This window comes from Sciurus vulgaris (assembly GCF_902686455.1).
Source record: "Sciurus vulgaris genome assembly, chromosome: 17".
Taxonomy (NCBI): domain Eukaryota; kingdom Metazoa; phylum Chordata; class Mammalia; order Rodentia; family Sciuridae; genus Sciurus; species Sciurus vulgaris.
The window spans coordinates 16,451,153-16,466,606 of NC_136478.1; the positions used below are offsets into that span (position 1 = coordinate 16,451,153).

At 34.7% G+C, this 15,454-nt stretch overlaps 1 protein-coding gene across 1 annotated transcript in view; it reads right to left on the reverse strand.

Moving 5' to 3' along the window:
- Nucleotides 1-15,454, reverse strand: part of SNTB2 (syntrophin beta 2) — an 89,263-nt gene that overhangs the window by 20,677 nt on the left and 53,132 nt on the right. Inside the window, exons 2-3 of the mRNA XM_079116878.1 lie at nucleotides 12,207-12,420; nucleotides 4,109-4,319 (exon numbers count right to left, since the gene is read on the reverse strand). Of these exons, the coding sequence (XP_078973004.1) occupies nucleotides 4,109-4,319; nucleotides 12,207-12,420 (425 nt within the window). The remainder of the gene's footprint in view (nucleotides 1-4,108; nucleotides 4,320-12,206; nucleotides 12,421-15,454) is intronic.

Here is a 15,454-nt window from a genome sequence, read left to right on the forward strand (position 1 = left end):
AAACAAACCCCAATTTAGTGTATATGTTCCTAATTTGAGTCTTTGTGCAATTTGCCATTTATCACGAACAAAGCAGGAACAAAGCTTCTCTCTGATTGTCTTGGATTTTCTCATCAGTACCAAAGTGCTGCTAGGGGCAGTGGTGCATGCTTGTGATCCCAGTGACTCTGGAGTCTGAGGCAGGAGGATTATAAGTGCAAGGCCAGTCAGCAACGCAGCAAGGCCCTAAGCAACTTAGTGAGACTCTGTCTCAAAATAAAAGATAAAAACGTTTGGGGATGTGGATTAGTGATTAAATGCCCTGGGTACCAATCTCCAGTACCAAAAACAAAAACAAACTGAACCAAACCAAACAAAACCACCTAAGTGCTTTTTAAAAAACCTAATTACATAGGTAACACATGATTTCCCTTTGGTGAACTAAAAGAAAATTTCCTTTTAAGAATATAACCAGACCCCAAAAACACAGGCAACAAAAGCAAAAGTATGGGAGTGTATCAAATTAAGAATCTTCTGCACAGCAAAGTAAACAATAAACAGAATTAAAAAAAAACCCAGATTGAAAATATTTGCCAATCCTTTATTAGATAAAAGGTTAATATCTAAAATATATAAGAAACTCAAACTATTCATTAACAACAAAATAACTCCATTAAAAAAATGGGCAAAGTATTTACCTCCCATGTGTGAGGTCCTGGGTTCAAACCCCAACACCATGCATATACACACAAAGGTAAAGACTGGATCAGTCATTTCTCAAACAAAAACATATAAATGATCAACAATTACAAGACAAAAATGCTCAACATCTCTAATCATCAGGGAAATGCAAATTAAACCACCATTACATATCACATCACATCTGTAAAACTGCCTATTATCAAAAGGATGAAAGATAGTAAGCACTGGCAAGGAAATAAAGAAAAGGGAACCCTTATACACTGTTGATGAGATATAAATTTGTTATGGTCATTTATGAAAAACCTAAAAGTAAGCCAGACACGGTGGCACACACCTATAATCCCAGCTGTTCAGAAGGCAGAGGCAGGAGGATTGTAAGTTCAAAGCCAGCCTCAGCAATTTAGCATATCTCAAAATAAAAAATAAAAAGGGCTGGAGATGTGGCTCAGTGGTTAAGCTCCCCTAGGTTCAATCCCCAGTATAAACAAACAAACAAACAAAAACCATAACAAAAACCTAAAAATAGAAGTACTACTTCTGTGTATTTACTTAAATATTTGAAATCAGTCTGCGCTCCCCCTTTTACTGGAACATTATTCATAACAGCCAAGACACGGAATTATCCTATGCGTTCTTCAATGATGAATGAATGAAGAAAATGAGGTATATATACATAATAGAATCTATATACAGTCTTAAGAAAGCAGTAAATTGTCATTTGCAACAACATGGATAAAACTGGAGGACATAATCTCTAGTGAAATATACCAGGCACAGACACAAATATTGTATTATCTCATGTATATGCAGAATCTTAAGTTGATTTCACGGAAGTAAAGACTAGAATGGTGGTTACTGGAGGCTATGGGACAAGGAGGTACATGAGAAAATGAAAGATGTTAGTAAAAGGGTACAAAGTTTCAGTTAGGAGGATTAAGTTCTAGTGATCTACTGAATAGCATAGTAACTACTGTTAATAATTTATTATATATTTAAAAATAGCTAAGAGAGGATTTTAAGTGTTTACACCATGAAGAATTTATAAATATCTGAAATAATGAATATGTTAATTAGCCTAATTTGATCATTTCACAATATATGCATATATTTAAACATCACATTTGGAACCCCAAAAATATATGCAATTATTATTTGTCAATGAAGATATGTGAACATGAACAATTTTTAAAAAAGAATATAACCAATAAATGGCAAAATATCAGTCACATAAAAATCAGTATCAATAAAAAGATGGAAATTCCTGTACATAGAACAGATTTTTTATTGGTTATCAAATATGTGTAATATATGTATTTCCTGTTTTAAGTAAACTCAATGTTTGACAACGTGAATAAAAAAAGATAAGGAGAAAAAAATTTAAACAAATGATCCTTTCTAATATCTTTCTTTCTTTCTTGGTCCCAGGGATTGAACCCAGGGATGTTTAACCACTGAACCACATCCCCAGCCCTCATATTTTATTTTGAGACAGGATCTCACTAAGTTACTTAGGGACTTGTTGCTAAGTTGCTAAGGCTGGGCTCTTTATCCTCTTGCCTCAGCCTCCTTAGCCACTGGGATTACAGGTGTGCACCACTACACCCAGCATCCTTTCTAATTTCTCTGTCTAAAATAAGTATCTTTTCTAAGTGCGAAAGTTTCATTTATCATTTATATGCAAGCTTTTCAAGAAATCACCTTTGCAAAAAGAAGTATTTGCCAACATTAAACAGATTACATGATCCAAATTTTTCTTGATCATTTTCATACTCATAGAATTAATCAACCTTATAGGTAGAAAGGGGTTGGTATTTACCTACTTCAATGTTTATTAGATATGTGAACTCTTTATAATACTTCTGAGAAATGGCATTCAGTCTTGTTTGAACACCATATTCTGAGAATGAAATTTGACTTGGGTAACCCATAAAACTACTTCAAAGAGTGAAAATCAAGTCAGGTGTGGTAGTGCACCCCTGCAATTCCAGCAATCCTGGAGGTTGATACAGGAGGATCCCAAGTTCAAAGCCAATCTTCGCAACTTAGCAAGGCCCTAAACAACGTAGTGAGACCCTGTTACAAAATGAAAAATAAAAAGGACTGGGGATGTAGCTCATTGGTTAAGCATCACTGAATTCAATTCCCACAACCAAAAAATATATATATAAGTAAAAAAATAAAAATAAAGAGTATTTTAGAAACAGTTCAAATTAGCAGAAATGTCTTTAGGATGGATGAAACTTCTCTTAAATTTATTTCCTAACTTGTATTCTTAGACAATATTTTATAAATATTTTAATTAAAAAATTAGTGACTTATTTGCTTGCTTTTTATATGTATGTATGTAGACAAAGAAAACAAAACGATTGAGCATACACAAACCACTAGGTTAAGTTCTCTGGAAGCAACAAGGATTTGGGAAACAGTGTGCTCCTGTCTTCAAGTGAGTTGTGGAAATACATGTAAATATAGTACATAAAAAGCAGTTGTGATGAATCGGTGGCTTTACTTTTTTCCTTTTTAGAAGAAACCCAATTAAGTTCACTTAAAAGTCTGGCAATTTTCAAACACTTCTGGTGGAAAACTAAATATTACAACCCCAACTGAAGATAACTTGGCAATATTTATCAAAATTATAAATGCACATATACTTTGTGGTAGTTTTAAAGTATAACAATAAATTCTTTGCTATTCTTCTTTAAAGAGATGGAGCCTGAATTTACCACCCACCTTGGGGATACGTTGGGCTTAGTGACAAATTTCTAATGAAAAGAAGAAAACAGAAGTTATATGACTTCTGAGACTACATCATAAAAAAGCACTATGGCTTCTATCTTGTTCTCTCTCTCAGACAACTCACTATGTGAAAAACCAGTAGCTATGTCTACAGAACCCTCAGACAGCTCTATGTAAAGGAACTAAGACATCTGCCAATATCCAGGAAGAAACTGAGGCTTTAGTAGCCACAGAATGAATCATTTTTTTCTTTAATTTTAATTTTTTTTTTGATACTGAGGATGGAACCCAGGGGTGCTTTATAACTCAGCAACATCCCCAGTCCTTTTTATCCTCATTTTGAGATAGGATCTTGCTTAGTTGTTGAGGATGACTTCGAACTTGGAATCCTCTTGCCTTACCATCCTGAGCTGCTGAGATTACAGGTATTCACCACCATATCTGAATTCCCTGGCCCCTTTTTATTTTGGGATAGGGTCTCATTAAATTGTTGGCCTCAAACTTGTGATACTCCTGCCTTAGCCTCTCAAGTTGCACAAATGTGCACCAACACACCTGACTCAAACAAAGATTTGCACGGTAGACATTCAGGACCTAACTGCAAGATAAATATTACAGATATATGCAATAGGACAACAATTCTGACTCTGAATGGGGGACCAATGAGACTCTGCTCTTCTTCCCAGCCTACCTGTTCTGCCAGCCAGGCAATGTGCTTGACTTCCTTGCTGCCTCCTGCTGTACTGGTTGCACCAAGCATGGCATTAAGCTCAGCCAACACCTGTGGGAGGAGAGCCATTATGTTGGTGTGGATAGCTATGAACCAGGAGTGTGCTGTGGCTGTATCCTTGCAGCGGAGGATCAATGTGTTCCTGCTATCAGGAGAATGTAGCTCTATCAATCTGTGTAAAAATAGAAAAGAAAAATGTGAGCCAGGTCAGAAGTCATCACACCTACCAGAGTTTAACATGCATAACCGCAAATTTAATTAAACATTCCTCAAAGAAAGACACCTTCTCTTAATTTCCTAGAGTACAATTTCAAAGAAAATCACATGTGGAAATGTAATCACCAGAAACTGTTGGATGTATTGTAGTATGTTAATGTAAGGAGTTAGGACAAAGGAAACTATTAGGGTCTTTAGTAGAACACTTGGCTTTGCCTTGGTTTTCATGTCTAAGAAGTGCAAAGTACGCTTGCTGAATGTCATAGGTATATGTAAATAAATAAAGAAATGGTACTTTAAATTACTAAGATAATCCTGGTATAAGGTATTGCCAGGTATTTTAAAAAAAAAACAAAAATTGACAAATAAGATGAGATTAACACTAAAGCTACATGAAGTAAGAAAGAAGGAAATAAAAGAATATGAAAATCTGCAATTCTTTTAGTGTCTGGGTAACATGATATGATAAAATCATCTACTGAGTTTGGCAGAAAAATAGTTAAGAGACTGTCAACACTACAGCTGTTCAGTTAATGCTTAACTGAGAACAATCTATGTCAAAAGTTACTTTTAGAAATTAAAAGAACTTTTTAATGTGTTCTGTGTTCTAATAGTGAATACACATACATCTTTCAAAATGGAAAAAGGAAAAGCTGTTAGGAGTGTTTCCCCTGGTTGGCTAGAAATTGACAAACTATTAGTGATCAAGAGGAGATTGTTATTTGTTGCTTTGAAGCACTATCATCAGATTCTGCTCTACCTGTCAAAGATAAGCAATTGACATGTATACTCTGATTTCTGCCTTGAAGCTGGAATTCTCTTCTGCCACATTTTTAAACCTTTCACAATTCAAAATATTTTAAGCTGCTACTTTTTATATGGCAAACATTCATTCTCATTTGAACTCTGGTTGGTTTATCTTCTCTTTAATAAACATTTATTGATCCTGTATTGTAATGGTAGATATTGTACTAGACACTGGTCTTAGAGCAACATAGCGGGATCCCATCTCAAATAAGTAACGACATAAGTGAACAAATAAAACTAAAAAAAGCACATAATACTATAATAATAAAAAAACACTGCACTAAAGGGGAGTGTCATCTTTGTTTTCCTAATTATTATTATTATTATTATTATTATTATTATTTTTTGTGGTGCTGGGGATTGAACCCTGGGCCTTGTGCTTGCGAGGCATGCACTCTACCAACTGAGCTATATCCCCAGCCCTCATCTTTGTTTTAATCCTTGTATTGAGTTCATTATTCTGAGAAACTGCTCAAATAGCAATTAAAGTAGCTAAGCTTATTTTAGGGTAAATCTACTTAATGATAAGAAGTTATCTATAAAATACAATGCTAGTTTATGAGGTAACATCTGACTATAAGTTATTTTATATTTTATTACTTATACTAATCTTAAAAAGTATTTCCAAAAATTCCTACATAAGATGGCAATGAAGCATATACAACTATTTTATTCCTTCTGAAATCCAATTAAAAAAACAGCAAAAAGGGATTACCTTTTAATCAAATTTGTTGGTTTTTATACTGGAAACAGAACCCAGGGGCACTTTACCACTGAGCCATATCTCCAGTTCATTTTTATTTGTTATTTTGAGAAAGGGTCTCACTAAGTTGCAAAGGCTTGTCTCAAATTTGGGATCCTCCTGCCTCAGCCTTCTAAGTCTCTTTTCACTGATTTTTAATTTTATTTTTAACTGACATGTAATAATTGTTCAGCTAGGCATGGTGCTTTACCACTGAGCTACATCCCCAGCCCTTTTTATTTTTTATTTTGAGACAGGGTCTCACTAGTTGCTTTCCTAAAGGGCCTCAGTAAATTGCTGAGGTTGCCCTTGAACTTGTGATCCTCATGCCTTGGCCTCCAGAGGTGCTGGGGTTGCAGGTGTGTGCCACATTGCCTGGCCTGTTAACCCTTTTTTATTGAGTTTTCTTATTTTTGAATTGCATATTTTATTTATTTAGATCTTTTTCTAGCCCATTTATTATATGTATTATTATATGTATTTTGCAAAGACTTTTTTCCTAATCTGTGGCTTGTTTTTTCATTCTCTTAGAATGTCTTTTGCAGAGAAGATATTTTAAATTTTACTTAAGTTCAACCTGTCAATTTTTTCTTTATGAATTGTTTTTTTTTTTTTGTACTGAATGTAAGAAGTCTTAAAGAGGATTTTTTAAAAGCATAATATTACCTACCAGCTCAGGAAGAACAGGAAAGGAACAATTATAGCAATATTTTAGAAACTGGCAAGAAGACAAGGAAGTCAAATGACTTTTCAGAAAAGTCTGACAAATTCCAGCCAATTTGTGTTACATAATCCCTAATAGTCTGGGAAATTGGTGGTACCAGTTACCTTCAAAAGTGGGAATAAAGCGTGCAGCTAATATAAAGTGGCTGGTCGTGCAGACACAGTGGCACACACCTGTAATTTCAGTGATTTAGGAAGCTGAGGCAGAAGGATTTAAAGTTTGGGAGTAACCTCAGTAACTCGGTGAGACCCTATCTCAAAATAAAAAAGGGCATGCTTGTAATCCCAGTGGCTCAGAAAACTGAAGCAAGAGGATGGTGAGTTCAGGACCAGTCTTAGCAATGTAGTGAGGCCCTAAGCAACTCAGTAAGACCCTGCCTCTAAATAAAATATGAAAAAGGGCTGGGGATGTGGGTCAGTGGCTGAGTGCCCCTGAGTTCAATCACCGGTACCCTTCCCACCTAAAAAAGATACTCATTATTAACAACTGTAAGAATGAAAAATAAAGCTGTTATAAAACTAAGCAAGTTTAAACAGGAGTAAACAGTAGGACCACAAGGTTCAAAGATGAAAATAGGTAGTAAGTTATTTCCCAGGGCAGGATCACTTTTGCAGTTTCTTAAAAAGGCATTATGAAATAGGGAATTAAATGAGAAGAAACTCCAAAATAGTATTTGTGAGTCTAGGATCCAGAAAAATCTGCCTTTGAAGAAGTCCCTAAAACTGAGAAGAGGGACAGAGTAATGCCTACAGCCTAGTGCTGTTTTAAAAATTCAAATGAAAACTCTGCTAATAAAAATGTGGAGGCAGTCTGCCAGTAATTGGGCCCAGAGAAGAGAAGAGGAAACAGCTATACAAAGTGAAAAGTTTTAGTCTCAAACCACCAAGAATTTCTTGAGAAATGCAATTTTATTTTGATCAGAAAAATCAAATCAATGTTTAGATACATAAAAGCACAGGATTCTTTTAATTTCAACATACTTTATTTCTTTTGTTTAGTAGAGTATTTGACATAATTTGTGTGCTCAATTTAGTAACATAACTTTGTCATAAATTCAAAATTCACTTCTACATGAAAAATAGCCAGTGTGAAGATGACCAAGACACTGTGAAACAGTGCAAAAGACAGACTTAGATTTCTGAAAAAGAGCATTTAAAAAAAAATTTTTTTTAGTTGTCAATGGACCTCTATTTTATTTATTTATATGTGATGATGAGAAACAAATCCAGTGCCTCACACATGCTAGGCAAATGCTCTGCCACTGAGCCACAACCGCAGCCCCCAAAAAGCAGCATTTTAAGAACATTTTGATCTTGCTAAATGTCACACTGTCTACAATGCTGTTTGCAAAGGAACCAGCTCATGTTCTCTCCCCGGACTTCATCATTATTTATTTAGCTTTCAGGTTGAATGAAACACTTATAAATTATCAGAACCATCTAGTGAGGTAGTGAAAATTCAAACTGGGAAAGGGGAGTAATTGGGTCCAGAGAAGAGAGGAGGAAATAGCTACAAACTTCCTCCTCCCACTTCAGAACTTTTTTCAGCTCTATGTAATAGAACCAAATCAAAATAGTTAAGTTTCCCTCTAATCTAAAATAATTTTATGGTTAGAAGTAAAGCCTTTACATAACAATGAAGAGTGAACCACAACAAATTCTGCTAAACACCCTCCAGAATGACTGATATTAAAAAGACCAAGGTTGATAAAGAAGTAATCAATGGGAACTTTGATACATTATTGGTGGGAACATAAAAAGGCAAAACCAATTTGGAAGGAAGTTTGGGGAGTTTCTTTCCTTTTTATTTTTGTATCAGGGATAGAACCCAGGGGCACTTAACCACTGAATCAAATTCCTAGCCCTTTTTATTATTTTGAGACAGGGTCCTACTAAGTTGCTGAGGCTGGCTTTGAACTTGGGATCCTCCTGCATCAGTTGCCCATCCTCTGGGATTACTGGAGTACATTACCAAGCATAGCTGGCAGTTTCTTATAAAACAAAACATACACCTACTCTTGGACTTAATGATTTCACTCCTATGAATTTATCCAAGTGAAACAAAAATGTATGACCACAAAAAGACTTATAAAAATACATTCATAATAGCTGGGTGCAGTGGCTCATGTCTGTAATCACAGTTACTCAGGAGGCTGAGGCAGGAGGATCATAAATTTGAGGCTAGCCCCAGCAACTTGGCAAGACCCTGTCTCAAAATTAAAAGAAAGGATGTAGGGGGAGGATTGGGGGCTGGGGATGAAGCTCAGTGGTAGAGTGATTGCCTAGCATGCACAAGGTCCTGGGTTCAATCACCAGTACCATCACCTAAAAAAAAAAAAAAAAAAAAAAAAAAAAAAAAAAAGTATGTGTTTATAATAATTATCTCCAAACTGGACATAGCTCAAGTGACTATCAGTACAAAAGAAAAGAAAAACAAATTGACATTTAAGAGCTGGAGAAAATTAAGGACCAAAAATCCTCAAGTGATTTATAGATATTATCTTACTTATCCTTGAGATAATTCTTTTTTTCCCCAGCTTCAGATACATAATTTTTAGTGATAAATTATAATTATATATAATAGTGGGATTCATTGTTACATATTCATATATGCACACAATTTAACATAATTGTGTCATAAATTGTGTATAATTTGGTCAATATCATTCCCCATATTTCCCCTTTCCCTCTCCCTGGCCCTTTCCTCTACTCTTCTGATCTCCCTTTGATTTTCATGAAATGCCCCCAACCATTCTTTCCCTTTTTCTCTCTAGTTTCCACGTATGAGAAAAAAACATGACCTTTAACTTTCTGAATTTGGCTTATTTCACTTAACATAATGTTCTCAAGTTCCATCCATTTTCCTACAAATGATACAATTTTATGCATATTTATGATTGAATAAACTCCACTGTGTATATATACCACATTTTCTTTATCCATTCATCCACTGATGGATACCTTGGTTGGTGTTTGGTTACTGTGAACTGTGCTGCTATAATCATGGGTATGCATCTATCACTATAATAGGCTAACTTTAATTCTTCAGAATAAAAATACTGAGGAGTAGTATAACTAGGTCATATGGTGGTTTTATTCCTAGTCTTTTGAGGAACTTCTATACTGATTTTCAGAGTAGCTGCACTAATTTACAATTCCACCAACAGTGTAAAAGTGTTCTTTTTCTTCCACATCCTCTCCAGCATTTATTATTGTTTACATTCTTGATGACTGCCATTCTAACTGGAATGGGATAAAATCTCAGTGGAGTTTTTATTTCCATTTTCCTATTGCTTAAGATGTTGACCATTTTTCATACATTTGTTGGTCATTTGTACCTCTTTTTTGAGATGTGTCCATTCATTAATTGAGTTATTACCCATTCATTAGTTTTTCTTTTTTAACTGTTATATTTTCTGAGTTCTTTTTATAATTTTGGATATTAATCCTCTGTCAGAAGAGTAGCTAGCAAGCTGGGCACAGTGGCCCATGCCTGTAATCCCAGCAGCTTGGGTGGTTGAGACAGGAGCATTGGAAGTTCAAAGTCAGCTTCAGCAAAAGTGAGGCACTAAGCAACTTATTGAGACTCTGTCTCTAAATAAAATACAAAATAAGCTAGGGATGTGGCTCAGTGGTTGAGTGCCCCTGAGTTCAATCCCCAGTGCCAATTAAAAAAAAAAAAAAAAAAAAAAAGTAGCTTGTTAGCAAAGATTTTCTCCCATTTTGTGGGTTCTCTCTTCATATTTTTAATTGTTTCCTTTGCATGCAGAAGCTTTCTAATTTGATACCATTCCACTTATTAATTCTTGGTATTATTTCCTAAGCTTTCAGGGTCCTATTGAGAAAGTCATTGCCTATACCTGTATGTTAGAGTGTTGATCCTACATTTTCTTTTATGAGTTGCATACTTTCTGGTCTAATTCCTAGGTCTTTGATCCCATGTGACTTTTGTGCAGGGTAAGAGGTAAAGATCTAGTCTCACTCTTCTATATATGGATAACCAGTTTTCTCAGAACCATTTGTTAAAAAGGCTGTCTTTTCTATAATATATGTTTTTGGCACCTCTGTCCTTGAAGTAGTTCTAAAGCGTCAAGTTGAAAGGCATTACGTCCATTTTACAGAGAAAACAGGAAAGAAAAATTAAAGAGCTTACTTAAGGACACTAACTACAGCTATAATATCTTAAGGTCTTACCATGCCACCTTTTCAAACATTTTTTCATTAAATACTCCTATAATCTTTATTTTATACAGGAGGAAATCAAGGTATAGAGAAAAAAATAGGTTGGTCAAAGTTACAAAGCCTATCTTCCTACAACTGAGGTGCCATTTGTCAATGGTTCTGTGTACTTTTTCTGCCAAGACACATAGGATAGATATTTACATTCTAGTAGTTACACATAATTCTACTGTATTTCTTTTCTCTTAAAAAAAATAAAAAACTGGAGCAAAAGTTAAAATATCATCACATGCTGGGCACAGTGGTGCACAACTGTAATCTCAGTGACTCAGGAGGCTGACGCAAGAAGATCTCAAGTTTGAGAACAGTCTCAGCAACTTGGTGAGGCCCTAAGCAACTTAGTGAGACCCTATCTCAAAATAAAAATAAAAAGGGCTGGGGATGTAGCTCAGTGGTAAAGCATCACTGGTTTCAATTCCCAATATCATTAGGGAAAAAAAAAATCCAATCCAACTCTCACTTTGTAGAAGAGGAAACTGAGGTCAAGAGAAGCAAACCTGCCAGAGTAAGACTGCTAGCTGAGATAGCTAAATGTATAATGCAGATCTCTGACTCTTAACACCACCTACAATATAAGAATTTTCCTTATAAAAAGATAATTTTTTTTTTTTTTTTTAAACTGGCACACACCTGCTGCACTAGCTACCTTGGGAAGCTAAGACAAGAGGATCACTTGAACCCAGGAGTTTGAGGCCATTCTAAGCAACTCAGTGAAACCCCCTCCCCCAACAATATATATATATATTTTTTTGGATTAAGCATTGAACCCAGTAGCACTTTACCACTGACCTGGGTTCCCTGCCCTTTTTATTTTTTATTTTGAGACAGGGTTTCACTAATTGCTTAGGGCCTTACTAAGTTGCTAAGGCTGGACTTGAACTTGTGATCCTCCTGTCTCAGTCTCCTAAGTTGCTGGGGTTACAGGCAACTGCCACATGCCTGACTAAAAAAATACTTGTTTTTTCAATTATAAAGTATTCAAGTTCATAGGTTTTATTATTATTATTTTTTTTTTTTCAAAGTAATAGACCTACAGAAAAGTATAAAATGAATAGAAGTCCCAACTTTCCTTCTACCCTTTGTTCCCATTTCACTCCCTAGGGGTAAGCACCATTAACAGTTTCGTGTGAGTCTATTCAAAATTTTACTCTATCTATACACGTATACATATTTGAAATAATTAAATATGAACTTAAAAAGTGAATATCTCATCTCTTATTGATGCTTTCCTTTGTATAATTTAGTTAATGGAGTCATATATATATTTCAGCAGGTCCTTAAGTTTGTAAAGCTAAAAGTACCATGTTGATGTTCTTGTTAGGTACAGCTCACCTGTTTTCCAGATCCGGCATGCTTAGGTTTCTAGCAGCAAAGCACATTTTGAGAGGGATGACCTTTCTGTCCTTGGTGCTGTTCTGGTGTTTTGGAGAACCAGAGTCCTCACTGCCACTAAAGCTTGGTGACTGGGGAGCTGCACCTTCCCATGGCAGATCTGATACTAAGGATGGCTTCTTGATATATGGTGTTACTTCTCGGATGAATTTTACTATGAACAAAAATCAAAGAAAAATTTTAGTATTTTTATTTCCTCTGAAAAATAACAACCAAATTACACTTTTTTTGCCAAGATAGGATAGACATTCGCACGCTGATGAGTATAACCAAAGTTATGCATAATTCTTGTCCACTACTATACTCATACTGTTTTTCTCTTCTCTAAAAAGAATACTATATGGAATGTTAGTGATATCATCATAGGAATAACCTTGAAGATATTATGTATCACATATAGGCAAAATCTAGGACAAAGTATAAAACAAAGGTCAAGAGCCATGAATCTACTTGAGATAGTTTCAGTGCCTCCTGTGACAGTAACATGTAGCTTTTAACAACTCTTAACATTTAGAACTTCTTAATGTTTCACTGTCTACTAAAGCCAAATAAGACAGATTTAGTCTCTCTTCCACATGAAAATCTTTCAAATATCTGAAAGACAGATTATATTTCTCTATCCACACTAATCTAAGTATATCTAGTTCAATTCAATTCAGTCAACATCATCTATTAAGTGCCGGGCATTAGCTAGTCATTAAGTATAAAAGAACAGAGGAGGCATGGATTCTGCTCTGAAGCAATGCCCAGTCTACTGGAGAACAACTATGTAAACAGATCATTTTACAGTTCTGAAAAAAATTTACACAAAAATAAAATAAATTCAAGAAAAAAACAAAGCAGACACAACTGATCTCCCTGCTTATTCAAAACACCCCGTTTCCATGAAAGTAGTCTCAAATTAAAATACGGCTTTTAGTGGATGGGAAACTTTTTCTTTTTTTGGTACTGGGGACTGAACCCAGATGTGCTTAACCAGTGAGCCACATCCCAGTGCTTTTTACTTTTTATTTTTGAGACAGGGTCTCACTTAAATTACTTAGGAACTTGTTAAATTGCTGAGGCTGGTCTCAAACTTGCAGACTTTCAGAGTCACTAGGATCTGTGCCCAGATCTGAAACATTTTTCTTTTTAAGTTCACTTTTAGGACTCATAAAATACATTCTTTTACTTCAGTCATGACTGACATGTCATTTTTGAGGCACAGTACTCTTCTTTTCAAAAACTAGATAAACTGAAAATTATTAAAATCTTAAATAGCTTTAAAAAATACATAGTTGAAATTCCAGCTACTTGGTTATGAACTGAAATTTTAGCTTATAGGATTGAACCCAACCTACTATGTATAAGTATAAAGCTCTAAAAGAAAACAAAACCCAGCTACTGAAGAGGCTGAGACAGTAGGATCGCAAAGTTTGAGGCCAGTCTTAGCAACATAGTGAGACTCTGTCTCAAAATAAAAAAAATAAAAAGGACTGAGGATGGGGGGCTAGGGTTGTGGCTAGCCTAGCATGTGTGAGGCACTGGGTCCATCAACAACTAAAATATATATTTAAAAACAAAGAACTGAGGATGTAACTCAGTGGTAAAGCACCCCTAAGTTCCACTTCCAGAACCAAATAAAATAAATTAACAAATTAATTTTAAAAAATTATTTTAGTGGTCAATGGACCTTTATTTTATTTATTTATTTATATGTAGTGCTGGGAATTGAACCCAATGCCTCACACATGCTAGACAAGCGCTCTGCCACTGAGCTATAACCACAGCCCTAAAGTAGTTAATTAAAAAATAAGGGGGGTGGGCTGGGGGTGTGGTTCAGTGGTAGAGTGTCCTGCATTTAATCCCTATTACTGTAAGAAAAAAAAAAGTTGAATGTAAATGAGTCTATTATCATTACCTCTATAGATATAATACATATTACATTAATATTCTACCTCTTTCAAATTCCAATGAGATAGGTCATTAGAATAGTATCATACCTTTTAAAAACCTGAATAGATCATTGTCAATGCTTATCAATATCATAATAGCTAGTATTATTTTATAGCATTAGAAGTCTCACAAACCTATGAAACTTCACTATCAAATAGACTAGTAAATATGAAAAATAATTAGATTTTTCTAAAAACCTAACTAACAACAATCCTTAAAAACATTTTCTTTTGGATAGGTAATATAGGTTGAATATCCTTTATCTGAAATGCTTGGGAGCAGAAGTGTTTCTGATTTTGGAATATTTCCATATACACAATGAATATTTTGGGGATGAGCCTCAAATCTAAACACAAAATTAATTTAGGTTTCGAATACACATTACAAACATAGCTTAAAGGTAATTTTATATACAACAGTTTAAACACACCTGCATTTTGATTGTCACATTAAGTCAAGTGTGGAATTTTCAACTTGTGGTATCATGTTTGAGCTCAAAAAGTTTCAGATTTTGGAGTATTTTGGATTTTGGATCTTTGGATGAAGGAAGATTAATCTATGCTCATAAAATGCTCATAAAATGCAACTCAAAAGAAGATATAAATGGGTTTATAATAAAAGTACAGATTTCTAGCTGCCTAGTTTCCATCCCAGAAGGCAATCACTGTATGGTCTTCCAGAGAGATACTAGATATGCTAAGCATATATAAAAACAGACATACATTTTGTGCATCTCTCTATATAGATGTACATATATAGATGTACACATATTTCACACAAAGGCAATATATATTCACACTGTTTTCCATCTTGCTTTTTAAATTTAGTGATACTGACACTACTCCTCCCGCACTTTTCTTTTTTTCTTGAACAGTCTTTTACAAGCAGTCAACAGCTCTACCGTACTGTGTAGTGATTCCACCTTTGAAATCTGACATATTTCAAATTCTAACTGCACTTTCATACTTTAAAACTGTGTGGCCTCACTCGACTGTTTTGAGGTCCTCATCTACAAAATAGGAGAAACTAAACAAGCAAAAGTTCTAGACACACACAAAATATTCACTAATTAGTAGTTGTCTTTCTTTTCCCTTTTCTGACTTAGAGTAGAAGTTAAAAAACTTTAACACTAATAAGTAGGCAAAATAAATCCATTTCTTATACTAAAGAATACAATAATTCTAATGCCAATATTTAAATATAACATATGTACATTTGTGAACTTTCTCTGCACAGTTATATACGTATTTCTG